Source organism: Myotis yumanensis, unplaced genomic scaffold, assembly GCF_028538775.1.
Source record: "Myotis yumanensis isolate MYYU_CA2020_CCGP unplaced genomic scaffold, mMyoYum1.0.hap1 SCAF_22, whole genome shotgun sequence".
In the NCBI taxonomy this organism is placed as follows: domain Eukaryota; kingdom Metazoa; phylum Chordata; class Mammalia; order Chiroptera; family Vespertilionidae; genus Myotis; species Myotis yumanensis.
The window spans coordinates 1,353,059-1,378,817 of NW_027223773.1; the positions used below are offsets into that span (position 1 = coordinate 1,353,059).

General features: G+C 48.8%; 1 protein-coding gene across 5 annotated transcripts in view; it reads right to left on the minus strand.

Annotated features, from left to right (window-relative positions):
• Positions 1 to 551: 551 nt before the first annotated feature.
• Positions 552 to 25,759, minus strand: part of PTPRC (protein tyrosine phosphatase receptor type C) — a 65,984-nt gene continuing 40,776 nt past the window's right edge. For all 5 annotated transcript variants that reach the window (XM_070401428.1, XM_070401427.1, XM_070401426.1 and 2 more), the window contains 24 exons: positions 24,316 to 24,450; positions 22,596 to 22,733; positions 21,313 to 21,435; positions 20,600 to 20,761; positions 19,131 to 19,342; positions 16,079 to 16,139; positions 15,116 to 15,224; positions 14,421 to 14,455; positions 13,866 to 13,975; positions 13,658 to 13,748; positions 13,246 to 13,322; positions 12,856 to 12,892; positions 12,665 to 12,762; positions 11,718 to 11,843; positions 11,006 to 11,163; positions 10,693 to 10,828; positions 10,184 to 10,333; positions 8,960 to 9,050; positions 7,440 to 7,573; positions 6,147 to 6,281; positions 4,637 to 4,759; positions 3,991 to 4,169; positions 2,960 to 3,095; positions 552 to 2,078 (listed from right to left, as the gene is read on the minus strand). In XM_070401428.1, coding sequence (XP_070257529.1) covers positions 1,803 to 2,078; positions 2,960 to 3,095; positions 3,991 to 4,169; positions 4,637 to 4,759; positions 6,147 to 6,281; positions 7,440 to 7,573; positions 8,960 to 9,050; positions 10,184 to 10,333; positions 10,693 to 10,828; positions 11,006 to 11,163; positions 11,718 to 11,843; positions 12,665 to 12,762; positions 12,856 to 12,892; positions 13,246 to 13,322; positions 13,658 to 13,748; positions 13,866 to 13,975; positions 14,421 to 14,455; positions 15,116 to 15,224; positions 16,079 to 16,139; positions 19,131 to 19,342; positions 20,600 to 20,761; positions 21,313 to 21,435; positions 22,596 to 22,733; positions 24,316 to 24,450 — 3,032 coding nt within the window. In that variant the 3' untranslated portion in view covers positions 552 to 1,802. The remainder of the gene's footprint in view (positions 2,079 to 2,959; positions 3,096 to 3,990; positions 4,170 to 4,636; positions 4,760 to 6,146; positions 6,282 to 7,439; positions 7,574 to 8,959; positions 9,051 to 10,183; positions 10,334 to 10,692; positions 10,829 to 11,005; positions 11,164 to 11,717; positions 11,844 to 12,664; positions 12,763 to 12,855; positions 12,893 to 13,245; positions 13,323 to 13,657; positions 13,749 to 13,865; positions 13,976 to 14,420; positions 14,456 to 15,115; positions 15,225 to 16,078; positions 16,140 to 19,130; positions 19,343 to 20,599; positions 20,762 to 21,312; positions 21,436 to 22,595; positions 22,734 to 24,315; positions 24,451 to 25,759) is intronic.

Below are 25,759 nucleotides of genomic sequence, written 5' to 3' on the forward strand. Positions count from 1 at the left end.
GCTCGCGAGCCACATGCGGCTCATTGGCCCCGTGACATGGGCCACAAAGTTTCAATCGCACTGTATGTGCGTGCCCGCACGTGGTATTTTGTGGAAGAGCCACACTCAAGGGGCCAGTTTGCCGACCACTGACCTAGCCCAGCGGTCGGCAAACTCATTCGTCAACAGAGCCAAATATCAACAGGACAACGATTGAGATTTCTTTTAAGAGCCAAGTTTTTTAAACTTAAATGATATAGGTAGGTACATTGTTATTGACTTAATTAGGGTCCTCCTAAGGCTTAGGAAGAGCCACACTCAAGGGGCCAAAGAGCCGCAGGTGGCTCTCGAGCCGCAGTTTGCCCGACCACGGACCTAGACAATCATGCCAGGATCCGTTGCGAACTTTGTGGGTCTGATAAAAAAAAAAATTAGAAAGGGGATCCTGAGAAGAATGTGCGGTAAAGGCAAGAGACATGCCACTAGAATAGAAATGTTTTTTTAAATAAAAATAATAAACTCAGTCAGGAGAGAGAAGACACAGAAAACCAAACCAACCTGAACGCAGGGCGGAATTTAGCCAAAGAAGTTTTCTTTATTATTTTTTTGAAACATACCGTTACAGCTGACATTTTTTCCCTAGAACCTACGTAATGATTAAACTACAGATCTTAAAAAGAAACACCACCACACACCTTGACACCAGTTACACTGAGCTATAAACGTTAATGGCATCACCTATGTTTTATGTATATGTTTATATAATTCATTCAGGAACACGGAACACTATGCAGAACAAGAAAAGACCCGGTTTCCATTTTGTTATAACTGATACCACTGCCTGACCACAGTGCCAGCATTTGGGAAATTCAGACACCCTGTCACATGGGAATTATGCCTGGGCCACAGCATGATTACTCGTATCAAAGTTTCAGTCCACAGATACAGCCATGGGAGGTTTCGCCTGTCAAGAGTTGGCACGAGTACATTCGCACGATTTCCGTGTCTGTTCTATGGGTTGAAGGCACCCTGCATCTGTTTAGAGGTGTTTATATTTTTTTAAGCTCCATTCCAACACACGTATCATTTGGGGGGGACAAAAGAAACGAGTGAACAAAGTCCCACCTTATACAGAGAACTCGCCCTCTTGCAAACATGTAAACAACCCTATGGAGATAGGAAGGAAGGTTTGGCTGGAAATTCTTAAACTGGGTGAGATGAGCCAGCTGAAGAGACCGCGCTGACTGCTAAACTGCTAACATATGAGATAGAAGGTTTTCGGACAGCAATTGCGTGAACTTTCCTGTGGGAGACACACACACTTTTTTATGCCTATTCCTGGCAGAGAAACGGTGGATAGAACAGCGAGGACACCTTCAGGTCATTGGAGGAACACACGTGTTATTCTTGTGGCCCGCACACATTTTAGGAGGTAAGAAAATAGATGCTCTAAGCTAATACTGTTGGTAAAAATATTGTTTGTTTCTTTAAAAAAAAACACACACACACATCCAGGCTTCCCACCGTAGATGCACTTGAAATCCCCTCACCTCTCTCTCTGTCTCAAGAAACACCACCGCATACCCACAAGCAGACACTCCAAGACCATGAAGTTATTTTTGCTGAAAGAAAGAACTTTAAAATAAGCAGGAGACTGTACAAAACTGTCTTAAATATTGCGGTAGCACAACAGAAGCTCCCCACCAACACTGGTCCAAGGCCCCCCCCACGAATCCACTGGACACCGGCTGTGTCCTCCCACTTGTAGAAAAAGAGAAATCGCCTCGGGAGTGAGGTCTGGCGCCGCCCGGTCCGCGCCCCTCCTACGCGCTCTGGGTCAGCGCCGGGCTCTCGGGGCCGTTGGCCGCGCGGTCTGTCCCCGCGGGGCTGCTGCTGGGCTTGGGGTCGTCCTGCTCCTTGCCGTCTGCCTGGACCTTCTCGGGGGCGCTGACCGGACTCACGCAATTAGCCTCCGGTCTGGGTTTGTCCACTTCGTGATCGAATTCGATTTTGTCTTCTCGGTGGGGGTTCTTCTTTACTTGCCCGTTCTGGGCCGGGTAGGTGCTGGCGATGACGTCATACAGGAACTGGTACTGCTCCTGGTCGAGGAGAGAAGAAAGAAATTCGGTAAAGAACGCTCCTAGCCCGGCCGGCGTGGCTCAGTGGTTGGGCGTCGACCTAGGAACCAGCAGGTCCCAGGTTCGATTCCCAGTCAGGGCGCATGTGCAGGTTATGGGCTCAATCTGTGCAGGAGGCAGCCGATCCATGATTCTCTCTCATCGTGGATGTTTCTCTCGCTCCCTCTCCCTTCCTCTCTGCAATCAATAAAAATATATTTAAAAAGAATATAATGGTCACTGGTTGGATTCCCAGTCAGGGCACATGCCCAGGTTACGGGCTCGATCCCCAGTGGGGGGCGTGCAGGAGGCAGCCGATCCATGATTCTCTCTCTTCATTGATGTTTCTCTCTCTCTCTCCCTCTCCCTTCCAATAAATATTCTTTCTGCAGAGCCACCACAAATTGCTGGCAAATTCTAATCAGGTATCTTATATAATAAAAGGCTAATATGCACATTGTCCCCTCGGGAGTCCAACCAGGAGACTGGGAGTTCGATCGCTTGCTATGACGTGCACTGACCACCAGGGGGCGGCGCAGAACATGGTGGGTAACCAGCAGTGGTGGGGGAGCACGGGCAGTGAGGGAAGGAGGAGACGGGGAGGCCGGATGCGGGACCCTGAGATTGGCCCTGATCGCTGGCCAGGCCTAGAGACCCTACCTGTGCATGAATTTCGTGCACCCGGCCTCTAGTCTTATTATATTGCCAATAATTCACTGCGAAATATCATGTAAAAATGGAAGATGACATAGAGGAATAGCAAAGCGAATAAGAAGGAAGGGGAGGACAGGAGGCTAGGGGAAGACACGGCGAACATAAAAAGCGCAAAACACGTCAAAAGCCAAGGTGAGAGAGGTACTTACAAACGTAGGGACCATTCCTGGCCTGGCCTTGCGCAGGGATTTCACTACTTGGAAAACGTCGATCACGTCTTCCGTCTCGGCGCTTTCCAGGAGGTTAAACAGAGCACAGAACAGTCCTGTTTGCTGCGACCCATCTCTACAGGAAGGAGAAAGAATTTTAAAAAATAACTCTACATGTTATGGGAAAACATGATAACAGAATGAACATTAAAGAGAGCGTCCCCCGTAAATTTCACAGCGGCAAACCCGAATAAATGCCGAGAAGAGCTCAATTCTAGAATATTCGATTCTAATCGTCATAGTGAGGCTTTCTGAGGAATTCTTAATGCATTTCAGTGGATTTCCACGTCTCCCTTATTGTAACATTTCTATGCAAACATTTGACCGTAGGCCTCCTTCTTCCAATAGCGCTCTTTAAGGTGGAGATGAGGCATCTATCACAGACGAGGCCACCTGCATGAACCTGGACCACCCACCTGCATGAACCTGGACCACCCACCTGCATGAACCTGGACCACCCGCCTGCATGAACCTGGACTACCCGCCTGCATGAACCTGGACCACCCACCTGCAGTGCACCAGGACCACCCACCTGCATGAACCTGGACCATCCACCTGCATGAACCTGGACCACCCGCCTGCATGAACCTGGACCACCCGCCTGCATGAACCTGGACCACCCACCTGCAGTGCAACAGGACCACCCACCTGCATGAACCAGGACCACCCACCTGCATGAACCTGGACCACCCACCTGCATGAACCTGGACCACCCGCCTGCAGTGCAACAGGACCACCCACCTGCATGAACCAGGACCACCCACCTGCATGAACCTGGACCACCCACCTGCATGAACCTGGACCACCCGCCTGCATGAACCTGGACCACCCGCCTGCATGAACCTGGACCACCCACCTGCATGAACCTGGACCACCCACCTGCATGAACCTGGACCACCCACCTGCAGTGCACAGGACCACCCACCTGCATGAACCTGGACCACCCACCTGCATGAACCTGGACCACCCACCTGCAGTGCACCAGGACCGGCACGTTCTTGTGGTGCTTGCTCCCGTCCGCGGACTTCCTCCTGGGCAGCTGTTGCTTGAGGTCCCGGATCATGGAGACTAATTCCTTGGGCGCCGAGGGGAGCTCTTCCGCGCCCCAGCCGCTGTACTGATACTGGTACACGGTGCGGGGCTCTTTCCTCTAAAACCGGAAGCGGGGGGCACGTGAGCTCGAGGGCGGGGTGGGGGGCAGCCCCTGGACTAATTGCACAGTCACGCTCTCTGTGCCATGTCCTCTCCGGACACCGTGTAGACCTTTCGTTCTGAACTCGGGACCTCGACGGGCGCGCTGCCCTCATGGAGTCATTCGTGTCCATTGGGACACCAGGTTGTTTACATCAAATATTTACACCCCGACCCCGACCGGCGGGCTCAGAGGCTGAGCCTCAACCCAAGAACCAGGAGGTCACGGTTGGATTCCAGGCCAGGGCACATGCCCGGGGTGTGGACTCAAACCCCAGTGGGGGGGCGTGCAGGAGGCAGCCGATCCATGATTCTCTCTCATCGTTGATGCTTCTCTCTCTCTCTCTCTCCCTTTCCTTCCATCTCTCTCAAATGAATAAAAACATTTTTTAAAAAAGCTTTGCACCCCACGAATAGTTCATCTACCTTAGAATGTCTCAGCTCGAACACGCGGAGGGTGTAGGCTGAAGACGCGGTGGTGTCTTTCACGTGAACTTCCACGTCTCCGAATGTTTGCTTTCCTTCTCCCCAGTACTGGGCACAGGCCTCCTGGTTGAGAAAGAACACGGTTCCGTCACCCTCCGTCTCCCTCCGTCTCCCTCCGTCTCCCTCCGTCTCTCTCTCCTCGTTCCCTTCCCCCTGTTCCATTCAATGGAGAGGACTAATTGCGTTCTGACCCTGAAGGCTGAAAACTCGTAAAACTCTAACACCTACGTTAAGGACGGTGGGCACCCATCCAACCCGGGCATGGTGTTTCCCTGTGTGGGCCACTGGCACCTGGGAAAACCCGGGGGCACCAGGACACCACGGCACAGCCCTGCCGTCTCCGCTGTCGGACGTCGGCCTTCCTTCCTCCCGTCCACGCCCTTGTCATCGCCTCTTCCTAATGTGTGGCCTGAGCTGCTGTGGGTCATGACCTTGCCATAAGGCAGGTCTCCCTGCCCTTCCCGCGGCCCCCAGAGTAGACACTCCACGTCTTTGGGGCTTTGTCTCTGTGTCTGATGAGCAGCTCCCTCAACAGACGCGGACTGGACATCTGTCTACCCCAGCGGTTCTCAACCTGTGGGTCTCGATCCCTTCGGGGGTCGAACAACCCTTTCACAGGGGTCACCTATGACCATCGGAAAACACATCTATAATGACATATTGTTTTTGTGATTCATCACTATGCTTTAATGATGTTCCATTTGTAACCATGAAATTGGGGGTCACCACACCATGAGGAACTGTATTAAAGGGCTGCGGCATGAGGAAGGTTGAGAACCACTGATCTACAGGGTCGGACTCAAGAGACGGGTCCTCTCTTAGATGGTTCTCCACCAACTACCTTCCCCCAACGGCGGACACGATGGGCGGCCCTGCCTGCACGCCCGGGCCACTGACCAGCTGAAACAATTTAGACAAAGGAAGAGGTTGCTGCAAATGTAAACATATATCTCTATTAAAAAATCCCACAGCCCGGCCGGTGTGGCTCAGTGGTTGAGCATCGACCTATGAACCAGGAGGTCATGGTTGATTCCCGGTCAGGGCGCAGGCCCGGATTTCAGGCTTGATCCCCAGTGTGGGGTGTACAGGAGGCAGCCGATCCATGATTCTCATCATTGATGTTTCTCTGTCTTTCTCCCTTCTTCTCTCTCTTTAAAATAAATAAAAACATATTTAAAAAAATAAAATCCCATCCTATATAATAAAAGGGGAATATGTAAATTGTCCCCTCGACCGGGAATTCGACCAGGATGCAGGGCTGGCTGGCCAACTGCCTGAGGCCCCGCCCCCTGGCCAGCTCTGCCCCCGATTGGCCCCCCACCCCCTTATCGGGGGCGGGGCTTCCGGCCAACCTCATATGTCCACCCCTCCCACCGACCAGCCCGCGATCGGCCCCCACCCGTGCATGAATTCGTGCACCAGGCCTCTCGTAAAAGATAAACGTGCAAACCTGGTCTCCGTTCTTCAGTTCTGTCAGCATGACGATGACTTTGACTTTCCTTTGGAAGACCATCTGCCAGAAGTCCCCGATGGTGTCCTTCAGGGGCCCTTGGGCCGCAATCATCACTTCAGGTTTCCAGTAACTCTTAAAAAAAAATGGGGGCTCCGTTACTAACTGACAAGAGCAGCGGGTTCCGAAAACAACCATTTGGAAACACAGCCATTTACTACGCATATCAATGCTGCTACATAAAAATAGTGAGACTCTCAGGCCCATGACATAACATGTTATCTATAAGCAAAAGACCTATTAGCAAGGTGATACTGAGCTGAGCATGTACAATCAGGTTCGGAACATCCCTCACAAAACTAACCAGTTCTCCTTCCCAAAATGCCTTGTGTTTTTTTTTCTAAAAAGGTTAATGCGGTTGTAAAAGGAAATCGCATAAGCGTTTCACAGGATCTTCGTTATGTCTCTACTGTATTGGTGTCTATTATACAGTCTTAAGGTGGCTCGCCATTAAGTTAATAGTCTACGAACGGGCTTTAGGAAAATTTGGGAAGGAAGTAAGTCCAACTTCGTAGATATTCCAAAAGCTTTTACTGAATAACTAAAGGTTTCTTGTTTGAATTTTCAGTTTATTGAAAAGGCATGTGACACGGACGCACCGAATAATTCAGAGGATCTGATGAAAAGTTTTTAACTGTGCAAATATGCGAATTTGGATTGGCTTACAATGTGGGAATCGGAGTAAATACAACCATTTTCAAATCCTTGCATTTGCTCACATTCTATTTTTCAAATGAATACGATTAGAGTTGTGTTTGTCATAAATGGCAACTAACAGCGTTACTACTTAAGACAGCTTGCAAGGTTTCAATATCTTTCGGCCTTGCAATAAGTTAAAATATAGTATTAAAAACGGAAAGTTTCATGTCCATCAACGTATCATTATGGCTAAGCTCTTCATTCTTTTATGAAATCCCTTAAGGCCCGGCCGGCGTGGCTCAGTGGTTGAGCATCGACCTCTGAACCAGGAGGTCACGGTTCGATACCCGGTCGGGGAACATGCCTGGGTTGCGGGCTCCATCCCCAGTAGGGGGCGTGCAGGAGGCAGCCGACCAATATTCTCTCTATCATTGATGTTTCTATCTCTCTCTCCCTCTCCTTTCCTCTCTGAAATCAATAAAAATCTATTTAAAACATAAATAAAAAAAATAAAATCACTTGAGAATGGCCATAATAACATCGATGGAATGTTTAAAGGGCCAGATTCTGGGCTCTGGAGACGGGGGCGCCTACCATCACGAACGAGGCGTTGATGTATCTGCCCGTGTCCTCGGTGTCGCTGTCGTCGTCCGAGGACTCGTCCGACTCGTGCTCGCTCTCCTTGCTCATGTCCAGCTCGTGCCGGAGCTGCACTCGGTTGAAGTCATCTGCGCACGAGAAATTAGGGGTAAGTCTCCCTTCAAACTGTCGCCTCTCTGCTTGGTGGCCACGTGGAATCGGAAAGCAACTGAGAAGCGACAGGCCGCCTGGTGAAAATGTGCTGATCGATCAGCAGATTACAAAACAGAAATCTTAGAAAGCGAAGGCCCCAAACAGGTCCCAGGCAACATACCTGGGACATGATTCAAGGTTAAACCACACACAGAGGTCGTAACTTCCCATGTGATCACTCAGTCTTAACACCTACACCTGAGTTTCCCATGGGACATTAGCATTCTGCTTGATATAAATTAAAAAATACAAAAATACGATAATAAAATACATGGCTTAGGGGAAAACCTATTTTTTTCTATTGTATTCTATTAACAAATAATTAACATGTCAATGGAATCAGTATCTCCAATAAGTTACTATTTAATAAAAAAAATTTAGTTCTAATTCCTCCGTTTCTTCATTTAAAGCCATTTAATAACCCGGTCAAATGATCTGATGACCGACATCCCCATCCATTTCATATTTTCCACGGCATTCACAAAGAATTTTCCAGAAACGAACTGGGCCAACCATGCCCTGATCCGACTTATTTGGTCTTCTAATTTATTACCTGGGGTTATGTTTTCTCCAGGTCAGTTTTTAAAAATGTTTTTATTGTGGACAGTATTACAGATGTCCCCCACTTCCCCGCCCCTGCTCAGCCCCTAGCCACCCCTCCCCAACCCCAGGCCTTCACCACACTATTGTCTGTGTCCATGGACTATGCATGTAAGTATCCACGTTCCTTGGCTTATTATTTTAGTATATTTAACTGAATTAAATTATAGCCCTCCCGGATGTGGTTCTAGCACTACGCTTGCAGAGCGGAATTCAAGTCTTGAAGACTGTGCGTAGTTTCATCGGTGAAACTGGATGATTGGCAGTTGACAGGGTGCTATCCACCCGCAGCGATAAGGAGGGAGAAAAAGCAAGTCGTCGTCACTCCTGCCCAGTTACCCTCAGGGGAAACAGCGGAGATGAACGGAAGGTGAGACAGACCCGGTGGAGAACGTGGCCCCCGTTCCCCTCCAGCGTGAGAGGTGGCACCTCCCCGACACCCCACTTCCGAGACAATCGGTGGGAAGAAACCAGTGGGCACAGCTGACCCCCCAAAGTCCATCACGAACGCCTGGGGCTCAAAGTCGTTGCTAGACCTTCGCTTTAAATAGCCTGTTGACCAGTGTGCGTGTGTGTGCGTGTGTGTGCGTGTGTGCATGTGTGTGCATGTGTGTGTGTGCATGTATGTGCATGTGTGTGCATGTGTGTGTGTGTGTCATCAAATCCCAAAGAGCTTACGAGTCTCTGACACAAAGACGACGACGATGACATGAGCCACCTACACGGGATGACGGAGGACATCCTGTTTTTGCTTTTGTTCTCCTCCCGGTTCCCAGCGTGCTGTGTCCTCCAGCTCCTGTACGACGGGAGTCTCTGTGGGGAACCAAACAGAAGGGGTGGGAGCTGTGGCCTCGGTCCCGGTGGCGCCACGAACCTGGGCCAGGCGCCTGTTTCAAGGCGAGATGCTCCGTGGCCCTGGCAGCCAAAGTTGTGCTTCTCTACTGTTACTTTTTAAAAATATATATATTTTTATTGATTCTAGAGAGGAAGGGAGAGGCAGAGGGAGAGAGAAACATCCATGATGAGAGAGAATCATGGATCGGCTGCCTCCTGCACGCCCCCCTACTGGGGATCGAGCCCGCAACCTGGACCTGTGCCCTTGACTGGAATCGAACCCGGGACCCTTCAGTCCACAGGCCTATGCTCTATCCACTGAGCCACACAAGCTAGGGCTCTACTGTTACTTTTAGCCTTTACTGTAGACCAGCTGAGTGAGGAATGGTGGACAGCGCTGGCTGTAGAATCAGATTTCTACGTTTGAGTGAGTCTACCCAGGGGCTGGGTGGTTCCCACAGCATGGGAAGCAGCACCCCAGGGAGGTCATCTGTACGCATCATCATCGTCATCATCATCACCATCACCGTTATCACTGTCATCATCATCATCATCATCATCATCATCACCGTTTTCACTGTCATCATCACCATCACCATCACCATCATCATCATCATCATCACTGTTATCACTGTCATCACCATCATCATCATCATCATCACTGTTATCACTGTCATCATCATCATCACCATCATCACCATCATCACCGTCATCATCATCATCACCATCATCACCATCATCACCATCATCACCATCATCACCGTCATCACCATCATCACCATCATCACCATCATCACCATCATCACCGTCATCACCATCATCACCGTTATCACTGGCATCATCACCATCACCATCACCATCATCACCGTTATCACTGTCATCATCATCATCATCACCATCATCACCATCATCACCATCATCACCGTCATCACCATCATCACCATCATCACCATCATCACCATCATCACCGTTATCACTGGCATCATCACCATCACTATCACCATCATCACCGTTATCACTGTCATCATCATCATCATCACCGTCATCACCATCACCGTTATCACTGTCATCATCATCATCACCATCATCATCACCGTTTTCACTGTCCGTACCTGGAATTCAGCCTCCAGTGGGGAAGGCTCGCTGGGCGGGTCCCTCTTCTTCATGTTCGACAGGTAGGGGTGGAATTCGGACAGGCTCACTTCCGTCTCTCCAAACTGGTTGTACTCGACCAAGGCCTGGTGGATCAGGATGTACTGTGCCTACGGTTTCACGGACAAACACAGGTCGCGAGTGAATCTACGGTCTTATCCATCCCATTGAAATAGTTACACTTTCCTCATGGGGGGGCGGGGCACGGAAAAGAAAACGTTATCTCCAACACTTAAATATTCTGGAAGTTGTTCTCATAGTTCTTTGGAATATGAGCACGTTTCATCTCAGACATGTGCCCTGACCGGGAATCGAACCTCGACCTCCTGGCTCCTAGGCTGATGCTCAACCACTGAGCCACGCCGGCCGGGCCCAATATTTGGATCTCTTTAACGACCACCGATCCCATCACCAAAAGATGGAGGTCAGGCAGCGACGGAGAGAACAGAGAGGGAAGGTGAGGCCGTACCTCCACCTGGACCATCAGGCACCTCTGCCGCCGCAGCTTGACCACGTAACCGTACACGTCCACCCTGTTCTCCGCCTCCAGGCCCTCCAGCATGGCGTCGATGCCGATGTAGGTGCCCGTGCGCCCCACGCCAGCGCTGGCGACAGAGACACAGCAGGGGAGGCGTGGTCCCGGCAGGGCAAGGGGTGCCAAGGCGACGGGGGTGAAGCAGAGGGAGGAGTGTGAGTGGATGCACCCAGGTGGTCCCCGGCGTGGCCGTGGCCCAAGGGTGGATGCCCGCCCCGCCCTGGGGGGTCCCCCGGAGGCCCCTCACCTGCAGTGCACCAGGATGGGGCCGCTGAAGAAGTTGCTGAAGGCGTTGACCCTCCTGCGCAGCTTGAGGAGCAGGTGGGGGTCCTCGGGCACCCCGTGGTCCGGCCAGCTGGTGAACTGGATGTGTGTCACCTCCCGCCCGGCTATCTTCTCTTTTTTCTAGTCGGGAGAGAATATGTTCTTTGAGCTGATTTTATTTTTCCAAAGCAAAATAAATAAATGGAAGGTGGTGGTGGGGAGGGGACCCAGACAACAGTTCCCATGGAATTATTCTTTCAGCCATGGTTGCATTATCTTTCTTTTTTTTAAAAAATGTATTTTTAATGATTTCAGAGAAGAAGGGAGAGGGGGAGAGAGAGAGAGAGAGAGAAACATCCATGATGAGAGAGAATCATGGATCGGCTGCCTCCTGCATGCCCCCCTACTGGGGATCGAGCCTGCAACCCAGGTATGTGCCCTGACCGGGAATCGAACCGTGACCTCCTGGTTCATAGGTCGACGCTCAACCACTGAGCCACGCCGGCCAGGCTAAAGTCAGTTTTTAAAAACCTATTGATTTTCAAAGAATCAAACTTCCTAACATCAACTAAAAGGACAGTTTTTTTCCTGGCTTTGCAAGTGGCCTTTAGGGATAAGTCGATTCTCAATCTTCCAGGATTGTATTTTTGGACAAACAGTACGAAGACAAAAGCGACGTAGTGAAACGAACTCACGTTGGTGATGGTGAACTTCTGGATGATGTAATCTGGGCAGGTTTTGTACTCTGTGACCTTCACAAGGACATCTCCGTACTCCCGGGCGCTCTCCTCCATCGATGGCCAGTACTCTGCACACTTGTTCTGCAGGTTAAAATAATCACGAACAATTCCGGTTTTCAAAACCGCAAGTATTCATGATTTTTTAAACATTCTTATATATACACTAGAGGCCCAGTGCACAAATTCGTGCACAATCGGGGCTGGCTGGCTGTGGGAGGTTGGCTGTGGGAGCACACTGACCACCAGGAGGCAGCTCCTGCATTGAGCGTCTGCCCCCTGGTGGTCAGTGCGCATCATAGCGACCGGTTGTTCGGTTGGTTGGTCGCTTAGGCATGCATGCATATATATATATATATTTTAAATTGATTTCAGAGAGGAATGGAGAGGGAGGGAGAGATAGAAATCTCAATGATGAGACAGTATCACTGCTCGGCTGCCTCCTGCACACCCCCAACTGGGGATCGAGCCCAAAACCCGGACACGTGCCCTTGACTGGAATCGAACTAGGGACCCTTCAGTCCACAGGCCGACGCTCTATCCACTGGGCCACACCGGCTAGGGCCCAAGCTCCGTTATGTTTCAAGTATTCACAGGGACTTGCGAAACGGGCTCATAGAACTTATAACAATACTTCCAAGAAATGGGAATCACATTTAAGCCCAGCAGTTAAGCATTGACACTGCATTCCCATTCACATATAGGTGCATGTGGACATCTAGGTACAAATCTGAATTTTTTTTTTTATACGTAGATGAAACGTTTTGATCCAGTGTTCCTCTGATTAAAATAGGGAACCATCTCTCAGTCACCAAGCAGGTGACCGTGGCCTTTGGAAATGGGACCCGTCGCTCTCTCTTCCCAGCACCCACCCCGCCCCCCCGCCCGAGTCATCGGGTCCTTACCCTGTTCCCTTCTTCGCACCGAGTGACCATGACAATGACAGTGGCTTTCTGTTCCCAGATCATCCTCCAGAAATCATCCACGGTCTCCTCCCTGGGACCTAGGATGGGGACACATGCAACCTAAGACACCCCTTCTTGAACACACCCCAACACGGTGCCTCACAGAGAATCGGGGACTGTCGGTGGGTTACCTTGTGCAGCAATGTACTTCTTGGGCTCCTTGTAACCCTGTGCAACAGACACAAAAAAAGGCATATTGTCAACCGAACGCCCGGTCCTTCCTTCATGTGCAAAATCGGGGGGAAGAGAGGGCAGGGGAAGGACGGTATTTTGCCACTGTTTCTCGGTTGCAAATTTCGCTGGGCATTTCCAATCAGCGAGGATTTTAATAACTCATCCAGGCATTGGACTGGGCTAACCGTGTCAGGTGGCATTTACAAACAACAGACATGACTGGCGTGTGTCTTTGCTCTGCACCCAAAAAATGTTGCCATGGCCAAGAAGGAACGGAAGGCAAAGGGCCGAGGACAGGATGGGGAAGACAGACGTCCCCTAACCCTGGCCGTGGGCGTTGTACTCACATCGATGTAGCTGGCGTTGATGTAGTTGGACCCTGCATCTCCGCTGATCTCCGACAGCTCCACACGGTTGTAGTCATCTGCCCGGGGAACAGAAACAGGAGTCAGTGATGAAGAAGCAAGTCAACGCTGGAGGACCATTTTGGCTCAGCACGTAGAGCACCGGCCTGTGGACTGAAGGGTCCCCGGTTCGATTCCCGTCAGGGCACATGCCCAGGTTTCCTGCTCCATCCCCAGTAGGGGGCGTGCAGGAGGCAGCCGATCCACAATTCTCTCTCATCCTTGATGCTTCTCTCTCTCTCTCTCTTTCTCCCTCTCCCTTCCTCTCTGAAATCAATAAAAAAATATTTTTAAAAAATACTCAAGAACCTAGGAGCCCACCCGTCTAGAAACCCCGCTCTCAGCCCCCACGCACAGGGCAGGATGTCCACGTAGCGGTTCTTGTTCTGATTGAAGGACTTCCGAGCCTCCTTGATGGGGAACTTGCTGAAGACCCGAGGGATGCTCTGAAAGAGACCAGGACCCCTCGGTCACGGCAGATTCAACCAGAACGGTCTCCCCGTCGTCGCCAGCGACCGCCTCTGTGGCAGCGGGGCGGCCTGGGCCACGTGTGCTTTTCTCACCTGAAATTCGGCCAGGAAGAGTCTCCCTTCGTCTGCGATCTTCCTCTTGTACGTTTCCAGCAAAACGTCCGCGTGGATGGGCTCCACGTTCATCAGCTGTTTCTCATCATCTTGAAGCAGATGGAAGAGTCAGGACCCGCCAGGGGCATGGCTCCCTCTCAGAGGGTCAAGCGCATCGTTACGTCTACATCTTAGGACTTCAACCCTTGCTGGTTAAGTCAGTAAATGCAAGCGTTGTCATCGTCTCTACCGAGGAGGTCCGGGTTACATAAAAAGTGTTGTTTTCTTATTGAAAATGAATGGATTCAGCCCGGCCGGCGTGGCTCAGGGGTTGAGCGTCGACCTAGGCACCCAGGAGGTCACGGTTCGATCCCCGGTCAGGGCACAGGCCCGGGTTGTGGGCTCGGGGCCCAGGGTGGGGCGTGCAGGAGGCAGCTGGTCCATGATTCTCTCTCAACATGGATGTTTCTCTCTCTCTCCCTCTCCCTTCCTCTCTGAAGGGATTCAAATGTGTCGGGAGCGTAATTCATCTGTTAAAAAAAACGGCAAACTTACCCCTTACAACCAGCTCCTGTTCTTCATCCAAATTGCTGGGGAAAGAAGAAACGTACATTTCTATTCTGAAACGTAGCAGCAGGTTGGCTCTCAACTCATGTTTAATAAATGTGTCACAGGAAGGAGGGCATGGAGGCAGAAAAGATAAAAAGAAGAGAGGCGAGGGGGGCGGGGAAGTGGACCGGGGAGGGAAGAAAGAAGAACGGGAGGCGGGGAGGAGACGATGGAGGAGGAGAGGAGAGGGGAGCAAAGGAAAAACGAGGAAGGAAAACATACCAGCGAAGGGCTGCCTGCTCCCCTCAGAGAAGAGACGGATTTGTTTGAGTGTAAAACGCTTGTTTTTCATAAAATCTAGCTGCCCTTGGCCAAGGGCATGCATACGCCTTCCCAGGGCCCACCTTTCTTTGGTCCTGGCCATGCCTACATCCCTCTGGCCCACTGGGCACGGAGATGAATGTACTTTTCGTTGGTCGTTATGGAACGGGATCCATGCCGTCATCAGCGAACGTAGAAAATGTTGGTATTTGATATAAACCAATGGGACCAGGCTCAGCGGTGAGCTGGGCGTCACGCGGCCTTGTCACTTGTCCCTTCCTCTGGTCCCCAACTGGCCTCCCCGGTGGGCGCCTTCCCCATTCTGACTATTTCAGTATTTCTTTCTTTCTTTTTATTTTCACTTTGACATCAACTCTTACCTGGACCTACTCTTGTGCAGGTCGTAGATTTTATAGAGAACGACCATGAGGGCGATGGATGTCACAATGATCAGAAACACCAGGAATCCGATCAGGGCTTTGGAATTATCTAGAAGTGAACCAGAACACGCGGAGAGCGGTTACGGAGAGCACAGAGTTCGCCGGATTCTTTGAATCGTCACCTTCAGAGCGCGACACTTTCATCACGTTCTCATAATAATAATGACAACATATTCAGAATGAGACCAAGCACAGGACATGCCCCGTGTTGTGAATTTTGCCGATATTATTCAGATCCGATACAGACATTTTAGGAATATTTGCAAAGCATTATGTCCAACAAAAGGCTTTATCTAGAATATTAAAGAAGTCTGACAATTCAATGATAATAAGACAGGCAATTCCATTTTTTAAAAAAGGCAAAAGAGCCCGGCCCACACAGCTCAGGGGTCGACACCTATGAACCAGGAGGTCACGGTTCAATTCCCAGTCAAGGCACATGCCCGGGTTGAAGGCTTGATCCCCAGTAGGGGGCGTGCAGGAGGCAGCTGATCCATGATTCTCTCTCTTCATTGATGTTTCTCTCTCTCTTTCCTTCTCCCTTCCTCTTTGAAATCAATAAAAAAATATGTTTAAAATACACAAAACAAACACACTTTGCTGCTAACAGGAACAAGGATCTGACATATAATCATTATTTAATAGTCTATGCAGGTTAATCCGTTTATGAATTATTTTATGAAATCAACAACCCTTTCATCATTGAATTTCTTAATTTGCATTTAAGAGATTGTGTTTTAATATGACGCTCGTCTTTTGGGGCAACTTAAAATACTATGTTTATGAAAAATGTAATTTAAATGTTTAATAGTTAAACATGATATGAATGTAAACTATTCAAGCATGGTAAGTTTTAATATATTTTAAAATATTAGTATAATAAATAGCCAAGTAATGACTTACAAGATGTTGATTTAGAAGCACTTTTTGGATGTCCATCATAATCCCCATTGTGGTAGTAAACCTGAATATCCGTGATAAAAGAGAAAATAGTTTTCTCATGTAAATTTTATATATCATAATGTAACATATACATTATTTCTCATACAATGATTTTTTAAATTTTTATTAAGAGTATACTGGTTATCTTGAATTTAAAGTTGAAACTATAAGGTTATGTCAATATCTTATGAAATATTGTTAAAACGAATATATTTAACAGTGAACAAGATATAAAGAAATCTGAGCCCATTTAAGCCATAATGCAAGTTATAATTCACAAGAGTAAAGAAACCCAAGGAATAAAACCTAGCAAGCACACCAACACATTCCTAATTTAGAGTTAAATTCCCTAATAAGAGGCTAATGTCTTGGCGTTTTACTTAAGATGGAAATATCTTCCATGTTGTGTTAACAAGAGCTATACATAACAAGCACACCATGCCCTGGCTGCTTTGGCTCAGTGGATAGAGCGTCGGCCTGCGGACTGAAGGGTCCCGGGTTCAATTCCAGTCAAGAGCACATGCCTGGGTTGTGGGCTCGATCTCTAGTAGGAGGCAGCCAATCAATGATTCTCTCTCATCATTGATGTTTCAATCTCTCCCTCTCCATTCTTTTCTGAAATCAATATATGTGTGTGTGTGTGTGTGTGTGTGTGTGTGTGTGTATACATCTAGATTTTATGAAAAACAAGCGTTTTACACTCAAATAAATCCGTCTCTTCTCTGAGGGGAGCAGGCAGCCCTTCGTTGGTATATATATACACACATATATATGTGTGTGTGTGTGTGTGTGCGTGCGCGCGCGCATAAACTGAAAAAATAAAATGCACACAATGATGATCTAGGAGAGACCAAGATGGCGGCGTAGGTAAACACCGGAGACCGCTGCCGCAAACAACCATTTCAAAAATACAACTAAAAGACTGAACGGACATCACCCAGAACCACAGGAAGGCTGGCTGAAGAGAGACTCTACAACTAGAAGGAAAGAGAACAGCAAATCGAGGCTCAGAGGCGGCGCAGTGTGGAAAATACAAAGGTACCGAGGTGCGCGCGCAAAGCGGGCTGGTGGCTGAGGGCGCGGTTGTCGTTTTCTGCCGGGAGTGAGTCTCAGACTCTGGGCTCCAGATCCGGGCGAGTCTCTAGGGACCCAGACTCAAACGGGAGAAGCGGGATTATCCGGCATCAGTTGGAACCTGAGGGCAGCTTTCTCTCCGAGGTTTGCAGCGGCTGCCGGGGTTCTGAGAAGCAGAGCCTCTGGGAACTGGACTGAGCGTGGCCATAACTGCTCCCTCCGCCCGCCCTGTTGATCCCGCCCCGCCCAAAACCTGCGCACAGCCATTTGCCGATTGCCTCAGGCAAAGGCTGGATTAGCGCCTCCCCAGAAGGCAGACGTTTTCCACACAGCTGATTTCCACAGCCAGCCGGCCTGGTGGTCAAACCCCTCTAGTGTTAACTACAACAATTAAGGCTTGGCTAGAACAAGACTGCGCACAGAGACCACAAGGGGGTGCACCAAGAAAGCATAAAAGATGCAGAGACAAAAAAACATGACAGAAATGGAGGATATGGAGCTAAGAATCGCAATTTTGAGGGCTTGCCATAAATTTGTGCAGAGCCTCACGAAAACTAATGAGACCCTCGATGCTACGATAAAGAAATTAGAAAGTAAGCATACACGGACTGAAATAAAGAATATTATACCCAATAGCAGACCAGAGGAGTACAATAATCAAACCAAAGATTCGACAAAAAACACCCAATTGGAAAAGCAAAATGAAAAAAGAATCCGAAAGTGTGAAGATAGTGTAAGGAGCCTCTGGGACAGCTTTAAGCGGTCTAATATCAGAGTCATTGGAGTGCCAGAAGATGAGAGACAGCAAGATATTGAAAACCTATTTCAAGAAATAATGGCAGAAAACTTCCCCCACCTGGTGAAAGAAATGGACTTACAGGTCCAAGAAGCGCAGAGAACCCCAAACAAAAGGAATCCAAAGAGGACCACACCAAGACACATCATCATTAAAATGCCAAGAGCAAAAGACAAAGAGAAAATCTTAAAAGCAGCAAGAGAAAGAGGCTCAATTACCTACAAGGGAATACCCATACGACTGTCAGCTGATTTCTCAACAGAAACTTTGCAGGCCAGAAGGGAATGGCAAGAAATATTCAAAGTGCTGAATACCAAGAACCTACAACCAAGATTACTTTATCCAGCAAAGCTATCATTCAGAATTGAAGGTCAGATAAAGAGCTTCACAGATAAGGAAAAGCTAAAGGAGTTCATCACCGCCAAACCAGTATTATATGAAATGCTGAAAGGTATCCTTTAAGAAGAGGAAGAAGAAGAAAAAGGTAAAGATACAAATTATGAACAACAAACATGCATCTATCAACAAATGAATCTAAGAATCAAGTGAATAAATAACCTGATGTACAGAATGAACTGGTGATTATAATAGAATCAGGGGCATAGAAAGGGAATAGACTGACTATTCTTGGGGGAAAAAGGGGTGTGGGAGATGCGGGAAGTGACTGGACAAAAATCATGCACCTATGGATGAACACAGTGGGTGGGGAGTGAGGGTGGAGGGTGGGGTGGGAGCTGGAAGGAGGGGAGTTATGGGGGGAAAAAAGAGGAACAAATGTAATAATCTGAACAATAAAGATTTAATTTAAAAAAAAAATCAATAAAATATATTAAAAAAATAAAAAAAAAAATAAAAAAAAAAAAAAATGATGATCTAGACTAGATCAGTCAGATAAAGGGAATATATTGATATCCTATTGAAGCTCAAAAATATTCTGACAAAATTCTTGCTTGAAACCGCTGTTGTTAGCACCAGGGGTGAAAAGTTTGGAGTCAAACTTTCAAGACTTTTGGGGTGCGATGGGGTCAGACCCCAGAGCTTCCCGGGGCCCGGTGGGCGCTGGCCTCGGTTATGGGAGCTCTACAGAGCCATCGTGACGACCGGGATCAGAGCTCCGGGGGGGAACAGAAATGGCCGTCTCACCTTGAAGGTGTACTCTGTGGAGTAGTGAAGATCCGTCACGTAGAAACTGCACTCTTTCTTAGACTCACTTTTAACCACGGTGCCCCCTGTTAGGACTTTCAATCTGTAGTCACGGTCGTTGGGGCCATTGAAATGTTTCGGCGGGGCACAGGTCACCTCCATGCTGTTGTCGGACACGGCCTTCACCACGACGTTCTGGACTTCGCTGGGCGCTGTCAAAAGGAGGAAAGATGGGTTTTTTGTGGGGTCCACGCCTGTCTACGTTACTTGACACTCGCCGCACGCGTACAACAGAAGCCGTTCTAGGTGTCCGCATGGGGGTGGGGGTGAGAAAGTGACCACAGTCCTTCCGTGAAAACAACGGTAACAACACGTCTGAGAATAAATCACCGCTTCATTCGGGCAACAGGAGCGCACGGGTTGTACTGGAAGCCTTGGGCGTTCATGGCTTCCCGTAGGGACAGAATGGAGAAGAAGAAGAAGAAAGGAGAGGAGAGAAGAGGACAGGAGAGAAGAGAGGAGGGGAGGGGAGGGGAGGGGAGGGGAGGGGAGAACAGGGGAAGGGAGGACAGGAGAGGGGAGGGGAGGAGAGAGGAGAAGAGGGGAGGTAAGAGGAGGGGAGAGGAGAGGAGGGGAGGGGAGGATGCTGGGAAACCGAAGGCCTGCGTCCAATCCACATCCTCCTTCCTGGATGAGCTGCCATTGTCCTGGGGGCTCCCACCAGGCGGGACCCTTCAGGAGCAGCTGCTACTGGTCTGTTTCCTGCGACGTCACAGAAACGCAGGACCCGGACACATGCGTGAAGCTCGAGGCCCCGGACTCTTTCGACCACCAGCTCAGTGACGCTGAGGACATCACGGCCACCCCAGCCCAGGACAGGCCTCCTTCCCGAGCCCGGCGCCAGTGGAGCTACCGTTCCCCTCGGGGCGGGTGTAGCTCTGGCCCCGGAGACCATGGAGGCAGCGGACAGGTGGCGAGAGCCAGAGGCCGTTGAAAGGAAACCCCGAATGGACGATAAGACGCGGACAAAATACTTGGAGGAGCTGCTCAGCCGGATGAGCAGAGGTGAATGCTCTGCGAGGGGGACCCTACCATGTGCCGATGGCACTTACTCCTCCGGATGACAAAGAAAGCCACAGAAAATGGGTTTTTAATCTAAGTTGGAGAGGCACCTTACGGCCCGAAATCTTACACGTTGTCCCGGTGAGAAGCCCTCACTCATGCTTCGTGGTTTTTTGTTTTGTTTTGTTTGATCATGCTTATGATTCTGTCTGAAGAACACAGAGAACCCAGGGAAAGTTTTCAAATTATTGTGCTTCCAACGATTATACACCCGAGATGTAGAGAAAGGGGCCTGTCATTGTCCTTGCCAAACGAAGCGTGAAGATAGCTGCACCGTGTATTAAAACACACATGCTTTGCTCCGTGCCTTTCATAGGAAAAAGAAAGCATTGAAACATAGAACTTACCTGCTGAGGCTGTTTGAAATGTACATGTCCCAGTAGGTCCATTACGTTGTACTCTTCCAATGACATAGGCGTATATTTTTACTTGATAAGTTGTATACGGGTTCAAATTGTTCCAATTATATTCTTCCTGATTTTTATTCAGGCTGAAGCAATTTTCGGGACCTCAAGGGAAAAAAATGGAAACTTTTAAGTCATTACAGGTCAAGATTACCACGTATTTCATCTGGTGTCTACACGCAGTGATTTCTAGCCAACTACAAACGGAGGGACTGAGAAATCAATACATCCTCGCTGTTCAGAAGTACATGCGATGACCAGCAATTGTACCGAACAGATTCCATCGTCCTAGACAAACTCAAGCGTTCACACCTCACGGCTCCAGAGATTGAATTTGGCACGGACACTGTTTAAGAAGTTCATCGCGAAGAGGGCCTTCCTTCTGGGCATACCATGAACGCCGTGAGCTGTGAGGTTTCAGAAGGATGGTATTTCTAAGCCAGCCTTTTCTCCTAACGCTGGGACCCCCTGATATCAGCTCTTATGTGGATTTTAGGTGCCAATCCATCTGGTCACGAATATCCAGGTCTACTCGACAGTGAGCAGACGCGGGTCTAGAACACGGCCCCTGGGGTCCACTCCCTCCACCCACTCTTAGCGCTTTCCAACTCCTGATTTCCTTTTCCCGACACGGAATTAAATTCTATACAAATTACCTGAATTCAACTGATTGTAACAGAGAGTAAAATTATGAAAATCACTTGAAGGAGATTCCCAGGTAGCCCTTCCCCGTGTTGCATTGACAGATTTACAGGTAACATTTGAAGGCGGGCCTGGAGCTGTGGAAAAAATGAGAATAAAATATAAACCCGAAGCTACGTGGGAAAGACTCTTCGTATTGTGAGCATGCAGTCTGAATGGCCATATTTTGGTTAATCCTGAATTAATAATGACATTTTTTATCATTTTAATAGTATATTTTTATTGATTTCAGAGAGAATGGAGAGAGAGATAGAAACATCCATGATGAGAGATAATCATGGATTGGCTGCCTACTGCAGGCCCCGTACTGGGGACCGAGCCCACCACCCAGGCATGTGCCCTTGACCGGAATTGAACCCTGACCTCCTGGTTCATAGGTCAATGCTCAACCACAGAGCCACACCGGCCGGGCAATCATGACATTTTTAAAAAGACAGCTGGTCATATTAAATCTGCTTTAGAGATCACTCAACAGAATCACATGTCCCATGGACCGACATTCCACTTGCACACATTAGTGGCAGCCGTGTCTGAGGGTCGCTGGGTGTACACAGAATATCTATCATCTTTGACAGGCTGCCCGGAGTCACTGTGTGGATCCATCGAGCACGGATCTCATCAAATATATGATCAGGTGTGAGCTACATCCCACGGTCACCACCGACCGTATCATGGCGAGTTTCACTGCCTAATTATTAGCCGGGTCCTCGCCGGTATGGGCCCCGGGTTCGATTCCGGTCAAGGGCACATGCCTGGGTTTCGGGCTCCTCCCCAGCCCGGGACCTGGTCGGGGTGAGTGCAGGAGGCACCCCATCCATGTGTCTCTCTCACATCGATGTTTCTCTCTGTCTTTCCCTCTCCCTTCCACTCTCCCTAAAATTCAATGGGAAAATATCCTCGGGTGAGGATTAACAAAACAAAAAAATAAAAAAAGGAGGGGGTGTTGCTCAGAGGGGAGGGGAATGAACTGGGCAACGAGTGAACAAGCATCTCACTAGCTCACGGTCTGTTCCCGCCACAAGCACACAACAGCAGCAGCAGCGGCAGCAAAAGACCTGACAGGGGTTGGGGTGCCCTGCCTGTTATTTCTAAATTCTACTTCAAATGTGGATACAAGAGACAAGGACGTTTCCTGAAACCCTTTCACCAAATCTATCCCATCCGTTTCTGCGGCCCTCAAAGAATCACGGGAACATAAAAAGAAAAGAAATATTACAGGTACATGTAATATACTCACGTCCAACATCTGTTTGAATAGTCTGGATTTTTTCAACAACGAGATGATTTCCATAGAATACTTTTGAAGAACAAGTGTAATTACTGTGGGGATCAAAGTGTCCATTTTCAAACTTCTTATTAGTCGAAGTAAAATTTCCTGAAAGAAGTAAGTATTGCCTGTGAATATCTGACGACAATGCATTGCATTTAACTTTCTTCCGGGATCTCGTATTTGTAACTAACACCCATCAGATTGAAAACCCATGCGAGTCGTCAAAATAATACATAAAAGATCCTGAAAACGACTAAGACGGCGCCTCCCTTTGCCACGCCCGATCTTAAGGAAAAGAGGAGGAAGCAGAATGGATTTCGGGAGCGTCCCTGACGGAGCCGATGGCGTTAGTTCGCGGTTGGTTCTCAGTTCAGAACGGAGGCCGCCCCAGTCAGCCGTCACCGAACGGGTATTTTAGGTGATTTTTTTCTCACCGGTCCCTCCTAGGCCTGGGCTTTCCTCCGGCTGTGTGTGCCATCCCACAGCCGGGCCCCATCCCTGTGACAGGGCGAGGGCCACCAGTGGCACCCCCATCCTCTGTGCCTGTCTGTCTCCCCAACTGTGGCCCAGCAGATGGCTTGATGTAAAGGGAGGGAGATGCCAACTCAGTCGATTCCCGTAAACAGGACTGAGAAGGCGCCCCATCATTACTCATCACAGAGCAACGGCATCTCCATGGTTGCTCCTCCCCCCGCCCCCCAACAGGAACCCAAATCCAGGTCCCTAGAACAGCGGTTCTCAACCTGTGGGTCTCGACCCCTTTGGTGGTCAAATGACCCTTTCACAGGGGTCGCCTAAGACCATCCTGCATATCAGATATTTACATGACAATTCATCACAGTAGCAACATGACAGTGATGAAGTAGCAACGAGAATAATTGTATGGTTGGGTCACAACATGAGGAGCTGTACTGAAAGGGCCAGAAGGTTGAGAACCACTGGGCTAGAAGCTTTGCTTGTGAATGTCAGTGGGGGAGGGGGGGCTGGCCCAGGGAACGCGTGAGTCCTGGGACCTTATGATCACTTCCCTTCTCCTTCTCGCAGCATCTGCGTCGTCATCATTTTTCTTATAACCCCCTTCTCTGTGCCTGTGTTTAACATTTGCCAAGAAAATGGCTGTGACGAACCGGACGTCTACTATTTCAGAAGTTATTTTTCAGGGGGAGTGGTTGTCTATTTTGTAAATTGGGGTGGTATAGAGAGTACAACGATTTGACTCCAAGCGATGAGAGAGAGAGAGAGAGAGAGAGAGAGTAGAAAAGAAGGAGAAGGAGGAGGAGGAGGAGAAGAGGAGAAAAAAAGAAACAGAGAGAGAAGGAAGGAAGGGAGGAAGGAAGGAAGGAAGAAGGAAGGAAGGAAGGAAGGAAGGAAGGAAGGAAGGAAGGAAGGAAGGAAGGAAGGAAGGAAATAATTTTCTACCACAAAATTTCTCTAATGGGCCGGCTAGTGTGGTTCAGTGGTTAAGCGTTTACCCAGGAACCTGTTGGGGGCTGGTGGTGGTGGGGGCGGGGGGTCATAGTTTGATTCCAGGTTTCGGGCTCAATCCCCAGTGTGGGGCGTGCAGGAGGCAGCTGATCCATGATTCTCTCTCATCATTGATGTTTCTCTCTCTCCCTCTCCCTTCCTCTCGGAAATCAATAGAAACATATTTCTTAAAAACATTTTCTGAAACATGCTGTATTCTTACCACACTGATGGCGGTACTTAATTTTATCTGTGTGACAATCCCTCATTACTGTGTCAGTTATGGTCCACTGTAAACAAATAGAAGTGTCGGCTTTTTCCGGGTCTACACATTCATCTAACCGGAAATTTCCAGGGCCTGTCAAGAGAAGATAGAAACAGGTGATTAGCATTTCGTCCTGTGTCTCCTGTGATCAGGGATAGTCACTGACCTCATCCTCACGACATGGACCTTCCCAAGCACTGAGGTCACTTGGGGCAAAGTCGACACTTGGGGTGTTTTTTTGTTTGTTTGTTTCTTGATTATTGTTTGTTCTTTTTTTTAAAACATCACACATCTTGGTAGCTTTTTATTTAGAATTTGTGCTCCTGGCGGAAAACAGAACGCAAGCAATCGCCCAGAAAAAAACCCCCTGCATTTTCACATATTTTTTAAAGAACGCCCGGCACGTTTTGTTTCCGTATTTATATCTTCAGTGTGTTTTTCTTCATTTGCCCTTTGATTTTTTTAAATTATTATTATTGAACGATGATCACACAGAGCACGCAGGCTTCCCCTTGGGGAGTGTCTTTTTTTTTTTTAATTGCTGTTTTCTGTTTTAATGAATCATGTACTTCAATACTATGTAGAGAAAATACCTTTAAAAACTTTTTTTTTAAAAGAAAAACATCAGACTGAACTCCTTAAATGAACTGACGGATCACATTGAATTACTAAGTGACAAACCCCTAGTGCACCCCCGTTTTGTTCAGAGGGCGGAAGCTCAGAGGGAAGGCGGGGAGGGAGGGAGGGTGGGAGGGACCAACCAAATGTAGGCATAGATGCATCGCCCATGGACAGACAGTAGGTGCTGAAGGCCTGGGGTGGGCTAGGGGGACCAATGGGGGGGAGACAAGGGGAGACATAGGTAATACTTTCAACAATAAAAATTTTATAAAAAAAGATGTGCTTCAGGGCATTGGGCGGGGGGGAGGGGGGCACCTCAGGCGCCTCTCTGGGCATCGGCTTGGCAGCACCACCTGCCCCATGGCCCTCAGGTGACTATAACCCTCCCTCCTTGTGTGAAAGCAATTCTGTTCTTACCACAAACATCCAACCCTTGTCGTTCATTCCCTTCACGGTGCTCCAGACACACGTGTGTTTAAAACGATAATCAGAGCACCCAGGCTGGCAGCTCAGGCGGTTGGAGCATCGTCCGCCCACCCAAAGGCTGTGAGTTCGATTCCCAGTCGGGGCCCATACAGGAGGCAACCGATCTCTCTCTCTCTCTCTCTCTCTCTCTCTCTCTCTCTCATAAAAAAAAAGCATATCCTCTGGTGAGGATTGAAATATTTTTAATAAAAGGATAAATATGCACATGTATGTATTAATGACTCGAATGAAGTGGAGGAGAAAGCAGAATTCTTGTGGATCATAGCTCGGCGGGGTGAGTCCGATCAAATCCGCC